Source organism: Eschrichtius robustus, chromosome 3, assembly GCF_028021215.1.
Source record: "Eschrichtius robustus isolate mEscRob2 chromosome 3, mEscRob2.pri, whole genome shotgun sequence".
NCBI lineage: Eukaryota > Metazoa > Chordata > Mammalia > Artiodactyla > Eschrichtiidae > Eschrichtius > Eschrichtius robustus.
Window position 1 is genome coordinate 148,732,645 of NC_090826.1, and position 11,395 is coordinate 148,744,039.

Consider the following 11,395-nt stretch of genomic DNA (forward strand, 5'->3'; position numbering starts at 1 on the left):
AACAACATCACTGGACACTAGATACCATCACTAGACACATGCTACCACTAGATAGCATCCTACAGTTTTAACAACCAAAATTTTAAAAATAATAGCTCCAGACATCATTGCCAAATGTCCCTTGGAGGGAAGAATCCTACCCTCAGAAGGGATTTCCTTATGAAATCTGACCTGAGTCCAGCGTGTTGCATGTGCTTCACCATCTTTGGAATGACCTTCAGGGCAGGCTCTGCCCACACTGGACCCCGGCCCTCCTCACCACCTTCCAGCTGCAGAAGGGGCTGAAGCCAGTTCATACCGTCACTCTCCTGGTTGTGGTGTAAAGCCAGGCCCTTTAATAGCTTTCTTTCCCATTCTCCACCCCTCCACCTAATGCACCCCATTTCTGCCACATCTCTCGGATGCCCCTGTTGCCCGGCCCCCGCCCCCTCACAGGCCGGGGAGACAGAAAGCAGGCCAGCAGAGACAAGGGGTGTTCATGAAGCTCCAAGGAGAGGGCACGTGTGGAAGAATTCTCCTTTTGTGAAAACAGGACGTTTATTTTGGTGCTTATTCTAAAGTACACATGGTCATGGTACAAAACTTGGCAAGTACAGGGCAATATAAAGAAGAAATAAAGGTCACTCGTAATTCCTCTGCCCCCATAGCCCATGTTGACACCTAGGAGGTGTCCCCCCCTCAGTGACTATTACCTCCCTGGCTGGTGTGCGGGCAGGATACCTAGGTGGGTAGAACACTTGACCAAGGGCAATAAAGGGCATTCAGTGTTCCAGGTTAAACGTCTGCTTTATTCAGATCCGGTGACCAGAGGCCCCAGCAGCCTGTTTTGCAGGAGAGTTTGCATCTGAGTGTCTCCCTGCCTCACCCTCCCAAGAACGGTCTCCTGCAGATCAGAACTCGTCCTTTATGTCAAAATGGGGCTGGTCTTCAGGCTTGAAGTCCAGGTTGGGGCTGCCGTCCTCGTTGAGGATTCTTCGGGCTGTGTAGCCGACGATGGGATATTTGGCTTTGTACACTTTGGTGAAGACGTCATCCAGGGATTCCAGCTCCTCGGCTGTGAGGCCCGTCTTGGGGAGAAAAGCCCAAGAAATACAGGGGTAGGAATGAGTGACTCGTGCTTGCCACCGGCTTCTCGCCAGCCCCGACCCCGACTTTACTCGCCCCACGCCCCCTAACGCGAGGGAAAAAATATATCAGAAATCAAATCGTGGACAGTTTTTTCGAGACAGCCCTGTGTGTGCGTGTGTGTTGTGGAGGTTACGCGCGGGGGCAGCAATGGCTGCACCGTGTTTGTGGTCTGACTGACGTAGGAATTAGACTCCAGAGAACCCCCAGCCTGGCCGGCATCGGGGGGCGCTCTGCAGTCTGCAACCACCTCCTCCTGCCCGATTAAGCCCCCTGCCCTCTACACTCGTCCCCTCACAGATTTACACGCCCTTCCCCCCTCTGTAGTTTCTTGATTTGCTTCTGTAATGTTGCAGCTTAAGAGTGTGACTCACCTGAGCACAATGGGGGTGAATGCCAGCCTTTCTGTTGGGATTACTTAGACCCCGAAATGGTTTTGGTTAATGCTATTTTCTCCTTCACAGAAATATGAGCGCGGCGGAGACTCTGCTCCCCCACCCCGTTCCTCCCGCGAGCTACCGGGAGTGGCCTGGAAAGTGGGTCTCAGAGACTAACAGCAAAGCTATCAGAGGCTGGGGGGTGGCGGGTGCAGATGGTCAGGGGGATGGGGCAGCCAGGGCAGGCTGGAGCCAAACTCTGAAGATCAACTGAGTTTGATCTCAAGTTCACAAGAGTTCAGACTTGACTCTGTAGGCAGTGGGGAGCCCCAGAAGGTTTTTGAGCAGGAGGGGCACAGGAAGATATCTACTTTAAGAAAACAACTGGCTACCTCTGGAACAGTAAATAGACTAGTTAGGAAGCTTTGCTACTGCCCAGAGGTGGGGCGTGGGGAAGAAAAAAGGCCATGGCCAAGGAGGTGGGACACTTTGACAGAGGCTCATTGTCTGGCTCACAGTGTCGTGGGTGAGGTCTGCAGGATCCAGGGACATCTTGGCCACCCCTCTGGTGGAGTCCTTCCCGGTCAAGGCGTTGTAGGGGGCTCCTCGTCCATAAAACTCTGTAGTGGGGAGGAAGGAAGAAGATGTGAGTGGATGTGCACAGAGCAGCCAGGAGCCTGTACACGGCAGGGGGCGGGGCTTCTGAGACCCCACCCCACCCAATCCTGCAAAGGCTCGGCTGAGGGGAGACACATCAGTGAGGGTGGGAAGTCCAATAAGCCGCCCCCAGCCTTCCGACTGGATTCCACTAATTCAGAATATGGCATAAGTCACACATGCTGGGCTGAGAGGTGATTTTTTTTTTTTTTTTAAATACAGAATGAAAATAATCCCTTAAAAATATTTAAAATGTAAACAAGAGGGACTTCCTACTGGTGGTGCAGTAGATAAGACTCCACGCTCCCAATGCAGGGGGCCCAGGTTCCATCCCTGGTCAGAGAACTAGATCCCACATTCATGTTGCAACTGAGAGTTCACATGCCGCAGGCGAGCCACAACTAAGGAGCCCGTGAGCCACAACTAAGGAGCCCGCCTGCCGCAACTAAGACCCAGTGCAACCAAATAAATAAATAAATAAATATTTTTTTAAAATGTAAACAAGAAAAATGTTCTGTCTTCCTAAATGTTCATGGAAGCCAAGTCTACTTCCATACATCTTTTGTTTGGTATCAAATAAACAATGAACCATTACAAGACTACTTCCACGATATCAGTTGTAGTTTCCATTAGGGAAAACATGAGATGGCATTAAAACGTTCTATAATGTTCTATGATCACGACTCTTTGCTAAGTAATACTTTTCCTCTCACTGCTTTATCTAGGGTAAATCATCCAGTTTGACTTTGATTCTATAGGCAACAGGCAGCCATGGAAGGCTTTTGAGCAGGAGCGTGACATCATGAGAAAAACACGGTTGAAGTGCCTCACTGACAGAGACTGTGAACTCATGCTGGAGAGGGAAAGGACCTGCCCAGCATTCCCTCCCTTCCCTCACACCTCCAGCACCCACTCAGGCTGCCACACTCCCCAGAGGTAAGGATTCATAAAGCCAAGCCACTTACCCTTTCCAGAAGTGACATCGAACACCACCCCTTTGACTGCCATGTAGATGGGCTGATCTTCCTAGGAAGCAGGAGAGAAGCTGTGAGGAGGAGACAAAGAGCCCAGCTCTGCCAGTTCAAGTGAGTAAAATCTCTTCCCATCACAGCCGGTGCAGAGGGCGGCGGGTGAAGTTACAAGCCGGTCCTCAGGGAGCTCGCCCCACCTGCGCAATGTCATGCCCACTCACAAAAACCTGGAAAAGTCACGAAGCATCATGACAAGCCTATGGCAATACCTTTCCCAGGAATTGAAGCAACTCCGTACAGATAAAAACTCAAAAGAATATTAAATGAATTACTTAAATCAGTCCATGGGACTTCCCCGGCGGGATTAAGACTCCACGCTCCCAATGCAGGGGGCATGGGTTCGATCCCCGTCTGGGGAACTAAGATCCCGCATGCCGCATGGCATGGCCAGGAAAAAAAAAAAAATTAAATCAATCCAAATTTCATCTTCATCGATGTACATACATGGAGGTAATCAGTGTAAGTGATCTATTTTATATCAATATTTTGCTTCCTACAGGTAATATTAGTTCATACAAACCTTTTCATGTATTGAAATAACCAAAACAGCTGTCACTTAAACAGTTCTATCTTATTTTAGTGATACTGTGTACCTGTTTGTGTAGCTATTCTATTTTGGATCACTTCCAATTCCTGAGAACTATAAATGGCAGCATTACGAATATCTTTCTACAAGTTACTTTCTAATTTGTTGAGTTATCTCCTTGAGGCCTATTTCAATATATCGAATATAAGTAGATGAACATAGTCACTTTTTATATTTTACCAGTTTGTCCTTCAAAAAGCCATTTGTGGTGCTAGAAATATACAAGCAATACTGTTTCCTTGCAGTTCCTTGGGCTTTACACTTTATTTTTTGCTATATTCATGGGTATACAAAAGGAAAGATAGAAAAAAATGTAATTCCCAAGCGACAGATAAGGACTCTGGAGGAATTTTAAGTTAAAATCAGAAGGGGCCTTGAAGCTAATCTATCTAACACCTTCGTTTTACAAATGCACCTTCATTATCCAGGCCTGGGGAGATTATGAGACCTACCCAGAGTCACAGAGCAAATCAGAGGGAAAGCAGTTTCTGGAATCTGGAGGCCAGGAATCCAAGGCTCAGTCCCCTCTCTGGCCTGCCCCACCAGAGGGCACACAGCACGAGGACAGTGCACTTGCCTGGGACCAGGAGAGGGTGGGTGTCCTGGGAAATTCATTCAAAAGACCCAGGGCCACGAAGAAAGACACAGGGAGTGGGTCGGAGGTACCCAGATGTTAGGGAACCAGGGGAGCCACCTGCATCAATGAGGCAGGGCCTTTATCTTTCCTCTGGGTCTTGGGCTTGCTTGGCCATCTGGCCTTCCTCCCTGCCTGTGGCCAAGCAGGGCCAGGAGGGAGTGCCACGTGAGCTACCATGACAAAGGGATACCAGAGCGGTGTGGCAGAGGAAGGAGGGCCTCTTCCACACCTGGGAGAGCCCTGGAGCCTGGGTGCAGGCAGGAAGGCGGGAACTCCTGGGCCTCCAGCACCCTCAGACCCTGCAGCAGAGGCTGGGGACAGAGCAGAAGTTCCTCACTGGTGACTCTTCTTGAAACAGAGAGAAACTACTACAGATGTTTTCTTCTGCAGAAATACCTGGGCCCTCCAATGGTCTAAGGCCATGTTTTTCTAACTGCAATTGGCATTGGTAACATATTAGTGGGTCATGGAATCAATTTAGTGATTTATCAACAGATTTAAAAAAAGATGAAATAGGGGAAAAAAAGTTCAAAATAGAGCAGAAACTAGAAAACATCAGAGTGCCTCACACATAGTAAGAATGAGCATAGTTTCACGGCACTTTTGTTTCAGTTGTGTGTGTGTGTACACCAGGGTAGGATGCAAAATAGATTCCTTAACACAGCCAAAACGTCTGCAAGCCGTCATTTTATTGTATAATTAGAGAGGGTGGTTTCACCTCTTTACTCACCTGCCTCTATCCAACAGCCTTCACTGTCTGTATATTCTTTATTGTCTGTCCAGGATGATTCTTTCAGAAGAAGTACAAGTCCTACTCTTCACTATTAAGTTTTAGAAAAGCAGAAAACAAATGTCACCCCATCCCCCCTTAGTACAGACTCCAGGGAGAGCTGGTGAGTGAGCACAGACAAATTCCATTTACAAAGAATAACCCTAAAGCCTAGAGGGGCCTTGGGCAAGCTCAGGGTCCAGGGTTGCCCTAAATAAACTCAGAAGGTAAACAACATTTCTGGTCATGCTTGCCCTCTGATACCTTCTTCTTAGCTGAACCAATATACCCCCAAACAGGTCACTGCCTGAGTGATGGAAAGGGAGGCTCTTGGTGGTTCATTTCATTTGTACAAACTGGAGAAAGCACAGCTTGGTCCACCTCTTTTACTCACTAGCTGTGTAACCTTGGGCAAGTTACTCAACCGCCCTATGGCTCCTTCCTCACCTGAAAAATGAGATGATGATAATAGCTCCTTCCTCACGGGTCATCATTAAATGATTTAATGCTTTAAAGTGGTTAGGACGGTGCGTGGCAGAGTTGGCTCTATAGTAAGTGTTTGTTAAATACAGACATCTGGTCCCAGGCCCAGAAGTCATGCTGGAGGTATGGGGGCAGGCGGCCCTCCCCTCCCTGCATTTGGTATCCTACGGTGCAAGTAAGGCAGAAAACATATTTTCTGAGGGTAGCAAAAGTCAGTTTCGCTCTTGGAGGGTGGAGGATGACATTCGCTCGGGACCAAAGAGAATCCTCGAAGTCACCCCAGCCGCCCCGCCCCAAAGCTAACTGCTTCATGACATCTGCTTTCCTTAATAAACCAATCCTCCCCCGCCTTTTTCCTCCATCGCTAAGGCAGGGGAAAATAACATTCACGTGCCATTGACCCGTCTCCGTTGGGGAAAATTCTGCAGATTCCAGCGTCTAACATACAGGTTAGAACGCCAGCAGCAAAGAAGGTATATATACACCTCTCACCCCCAGTCCTGCCACACATTTATTTCCCGAGGAAGAACGATGACCAAACTCATGAATGGCTTGTGATTTATGCTGTTTTTCTATTCTAAAAGCTCGATGTGAGGGTAAGTCATACAAGAATATTATTTTGATCATGTTGCCTGGGCTGGGCCATCAGCCACTCATGCTGGTTACTAGAGGCCTATAATTCAGGGCAATTAATATATTTCAGGTGTGATCAAAGGGAGGGCAGAGAAATTCATATTTACTGAGATTCTACCGTGCTAGGTTCTCTCCATATGTTATACATGTTTACTTATACTAACGTATGTCACTTAGGTCAATTTTCACAATGACCTTCTGAAAAAGGTATTACTATACCTGTTTTGTAGATGGAGAAACTGAGGCTTAGAGTTTAAATAACTTGCCAACAGTTTCTCTGCTGGTAAATAAATAGCCAGAATTCAGACTCACACCTGTTTGATTCTAAAGCCCTTCCTGCGACATTCATCCTTGTCGAAAACTTGAACGCCAATCTTTGACCTATAATTTGTAAACAGTGAAGCCCTGCTAAAAGAACAGCTGATGTGACACGGCGAAAGCTGTCAATGAAAGCGTGTGATCAATATCCCCAGTTATAAGGGCAGCTGAAGAAATCAGGGACCACAGGAAGGCCCTCTGGACACATGTGACCTTTCTCAACCTACGTTCATTTTTGTTCAACATGCTTACTCTGTGATCTATGTGTTATCTACAGGAAAGGTCCCTAAAATGACCTCCTCTTTGCAAGCCTTACTAGGATTACTGGGAGAATGGGCTTTGAAGAGGCACCGGGGAGGCTGGATTTCAGCAGGTATTCCAAGAGGACTAATTCATGCCGGAAGCACACGTGTAGCTATCTTCACACTCCCACGTGGGAATGATTCAGGGAGCCACACTGTGGATCACTCTGACAACCTAAACTGCCCCAAAGGGATAAAGTAGCACAGGGCCTCGTGCAGTAGATCCAGAACACAGTAGGTTCTGTGAAAGACACCAGCAGCCGGGACCCCTGTCTTTCGTGATTTCCAATCTGAAGCGTCCACTGAAGATACTATGCAGCTTCCTGCCGGGGTGCCCGAGCTCTCACCACAAACCAGGCAGCAGAATGTGGAACTGGTGGGTCTGCCTTGGCTCTCATCCAAAAGGATTATAACAGGAATGAGAATTCATAGCTAGATGTTTCAGAATGACTTGTTATACAAGGTCCACAATCCCATAGCAGAAACCCTTGGGGGTCAGATGTGTTTTGGAATGCAGAATTTGTCAGATTTTAGAAAGGTGTTATGGGGCACATGCCAGAGCACCTACCGGGGTCTGAGGCAGCACCCCATCATCATCTATATCAATATTTCCGCAGTAAAGCATAAACATGAATATTCACACTAAGTAGGATAAATAAAGACTATATTTAGACTCGCGTAGCTCCAACAGGGTTCCATCACCAAAGGAGTTCAGATCAGGCAGGGTTCTGCTGTCAAATGATGTAAAAAAAAAAAAAAAAAACCTTCTGGGACTTCCCTGGCGTTCCAGTGATTAAGACTCTGCGCTCCCAATGCAGGGGGCACGGGTTCGATCCCTTGTTGGGGAACTAAGAACCGGCCTGATGCACGGTGCGGCCAAAAACAAAAAACCTTCTGCTTTTCAGAGCTTATTTGATTTCTGAATTGCATAGGAGGATTATGGGCCTGTTATAGTGCCTCTTGTTTGTATCTTTAATAATAAGCTAATAAGAATAATAGCAGCTAAGATTGATTAAGGCTTACTATGCTAAGACTACACTAGGCCTCCTACGCTATGCACTTTGCATATCGCCATCTCATTTAATCCTCACAAAACCCCCATGTAGAGTAGGAACTCTTATCCCGTAGCCATTATCACGGTCAGTTTTATGTGTCAATTTGGATAGGCGACAGTATCCAGTTATTCAGCACTTATCTAGGTATTGCTGTGGAGGTATTTTGTAGATGTGATTAACATCTACAATCAGTTGACTCTGTGTAAAGGAGATTATCCTGGATAATCTAGGTGAGCCCGATCGCCATCAGTTGAAAGGCCTTAAGAACAGAATTGAGGTTTCCCCGAGGAGGAAGAAATTCCACCTGTGGGCTGCAGCACTGCTCCTGCCAAAGGTTTCCGGCCTGCCCTTCCTGACAGCCTGCCCTATGCATTTCAGACTTACCTAGCCAGTCTGCATGATCACATAAACCAATTCTTGTAATTAAAAACATACCTATATATATATATTTTTTCACTGGTTCTGTTTCTGGTGGAACCCTGACCGATAACAAGTACCACAGATGATAAAAGAAAATTAAGACTCCAAGAGGTTTAGCTATTTGCCCAAAGGGACTCAAATCCAGATATGATTCAAAGGTATAATGCTCTAACTATACTATTTGTATAATGTATTATACAAACGGTAACACTTCTGAGAGTGAAAGGTGGTGCTATTAATAATTATCCCAGTACAATAGGCATAAACCAGAACCATCTAGGGCAAACCTCAGCACAGGGCAGCTCTAACCAGCTGCGCTCAACTGCCTCTCTCCTCTCTTACTCTCTCTGCCTGCAGACATCCTCTGGGCACCACACCCCAAACAATTCTTTCCTTAACCTGCTTCCATCTCAAGCCTCCCTCTCTCCTTCCGGCAGTTGAGTATCAATCAACAATATCAGCATAAAAAAACCAAGAGTCTTTTCTCAGTCCTCATCCTGAACCCTGGGCATGGTTCCTGCATGTAATCTCCCCTAGGAATTCTCTCTTCCCTTGGACTCTGTGCTGGGGGCCCCCAAGATCACCCCCACATTTGGAGATTCACGAGGACTCATAGAACTTAGCATGTAATTGTACTCAGAGCTATGATTTATTACAGTGATGTAGTAAGGGTCATAGGGGAAAGGACACAGGTAGAGTCTAGAGGAATCTATCTACCTGTGGACTTCCTTACACTGTCTGCCTCCCATGAGGGGCCACACAGAGCACATTCTTTCCCCGGCAACAAAATGCAGCAACACGTGTGCAATGTTTTTGCCCAGGGAAGCCCATGAGAGACTCAGAGCCCAACGTTTTTACTGGGGACCGGCCATGCAGGCCCTCTCCGCCTAGCAGTGTTCAACATGAATGCACGGTTTGTACGAAGAGCCCAGACTGAGCCACCTTTATCTGTTAGGGAAATGCAGAACACCCTGGAAATCCAGACATCAGCCAAGGTCTTTCTAAGGACTGCGGGCCTGTTATGTTAACTCTTTTCTGCACAGGTTCCCTGACCCGGTACCATCTGGTTCCCTGCTGCTCCAAAAGACAGGGCCCCTTAACATCCAGTCACATGCCTGTCTCCCTCCTTCTGTGTTCTCAGTGACTCAGGCTTCTAACCAACCTCTCTTTACAGTGATGCCCAAACTAGCACCACTGCCTAAGGGCCAGGTTTCTAAATCCCCCTGGAGAAACTAGTCCAGCTAAGGCTACTTAACTTGGGGGTTAGGGAGCCCACACCAGAGGGTTTTAACAAGAGAATATTAGGTTCCTTCCTTGTTCTACCACTAACTGGTGGCATGCCTCAGTTTCCTCACCTGTAAAAGCAGGAGGTTGATTCCTATCAACTCTGAAATGCTGTAGTTCCCTGATTTCCCCACCAAACTGTTCCCCCCACCTCCTGATCTAGTATCAGCTCCACGGCCCTTCCCATGTGCAGCATCCTGTTCCCACACTCCACGGCCATCACACTGGGCCCCAACAACCCCAATGTCAGATGGCTGTGAGGAATATCCTAGACACGTCCAGACTGCTGACCGATGTGGACCGAAGTGGGTGCGTCTGGGGGTGGGGGTCATCTTTGTCTCTAACCTCCGATCTCCCCCAGCTCTGGCTCAGCCTCAAGAGCACAGGCATTAAGAGCCAGTGTGAGGAGTCAGCTGCAGAGGAGGCCCGGCAAATGAGGAAGGCAAAGTGCAGGGAAAGTCTGGGTCAACCCTGGACCTGTCGCCATTCCCGCCTAACCCAGGGAGCAGGCCTTGCGTCCCTCTCTCCCTCTCCCGCCACTGCCCCCAGGAGCAGGCAGAAGTGTGTGCCCCCAGCTGATGCTTACATTGAAAACAAAAAAGTTCTGAGGTTCGTGTACAGACCTCCAGCCAAAATGCTTCTCTAGGAAACAGCTCGCGGGAAGAGAGGGAGAAGCGCGGGGTGGGGGTGCTCTGGCTGGGGAAGGGGGAAGCAGGGAGCCCCGAGTGCTGGGGACTGCCCGCCTGTCCCCAGGCGGCGATCCAGGCCTGGAGAGAGGAGCCCGGCAGGCTTCGCGCCCAGCTCGAAGCCGGGGCTCCGGGAGGGGGCGCCCGCCGAGGCCCGCGCCTCTGCCCGAGGCCGCCCCTCGGCGCCGCGGCTTCCCGGGGTCCCCGCCTCCCTCTCCGCGAGGCCGGACTCGGCCCGGTCCCTGGACCCGCGCTTCCCCGCTCACCTCCTCCCCGCCGTAGCGGGCCAGCTCCTCCTCCGTGAAGAGCCGCACCGGGGGACCCCGCTCGGCAGGGCGCGGCGCCTGCCCGGCCCCGGCTGCGAGGAGCCCCGCGGCCAGCGCCAGGACCAGGGCCAGCGCGGCCAGCCACCGCAGCCGCCGCCCGGGCGCGGGGCCCGCCATGGTGAGCGCACCGAATCGGGCCTGGGGCGGCCTGGGCGGCGGAGCCCGCGCGCGCGCGCCCCGCGGCCTCGGAACCCCACCCCGCGCGCGCCCGCCCGGCGCCCGGAGGCCCCGGGGCCGGGAGCCAGGAGCCGGACTCCGCGCCTTCCACGCGCTGCGGGGCGCGCTCGGCCGTTGGGACGCCGAAGCCGGAAACTTGGAGCTAAGATTCCGAGGGTTCCCGACTCCAAACTGCGGACTGAGTGTTGCGCCGAACAGTGGCGAACAGTGGCGTCTGTTAACAGCAGTTCCTTGATTAGGTACAGAGTTGACACAGCCAACATTCCAGCAACTAGGAAGAGAGATTGATAACCTAGGACCCCAACTTTATTAATTCACTTTTACTTTTGGCTGATTTTTTTTTCTTCCCAGTTGTGTTTAAATTTCGAGTCCCCAAAGGATTTTTGCAGAGGGTAGGGGACAAGACATGCACTGAAATAATTATAGCTAACATTTGTGCAAGGATTTCTTCACTGATTTATTCAGCAAATACTTTTTCAGGGCCTCCATGTACCAGGTCACTGGAGGCACATCGCTGAACAAGACAGAT

At 49.6% G+C, this 11,395-nt stretch overlaps 1 protein-coding gene across 1 annotated transcript; it reads right to left on the bottom strand.

Annotated features, from left to right (window-relative positions):
- Positions 1-767: 767 nt before the first annotated feature.
- Positions 768-10,842, bottom strand: NENF (neudesin neurotrophic factor). The gene is made up of 4 exons (XM_068541469.1): positions 10,630-10,842; positions 3,125-3,185; positions 2,019-2,122; positions 768-1,067 (listed from the first exon to the last, which is right to left on the bottom strand). The coding sequence occupies exons 1-4, from the start codon at positions 10,804-10,806 to the stop codon at positions 891-893; spliced, it is 519 nt and encodes a 172-aa protein (XP_068397570.1). The 5' UTR covers positions 10,807-10,842; the 3' UTR covers positions 768-890.
- Positions 10,843-11,395: the final 553 nt, after the last annotated feature.

Excerpts from the sequence above, each read along its gene's own strand:
- NENF (XM_068541469.1), bottom strand. The coding sequence starts at position 10,806 with ATGGCGGGCCCCGCGCCCGGGCGGCGGCTGCGGTGGCTGGCCGCGCTG. Across the intron at positions 3,186-10,629 it reads CCCGCTACGGCGGGGAGGAG|GAAGATCAGCCCATCTACAT; the intron begins GTGAGCGGGGAA and ends CCTGCTTCCTAG. Across the intron at positions 1,068-2,018 it reads CAGACCTCACCCACGACACT|ACGGGCCTCACAGCCGAGGA; the intron begins GTGAGCCAGACA and ends TTTCTCCCCAAG.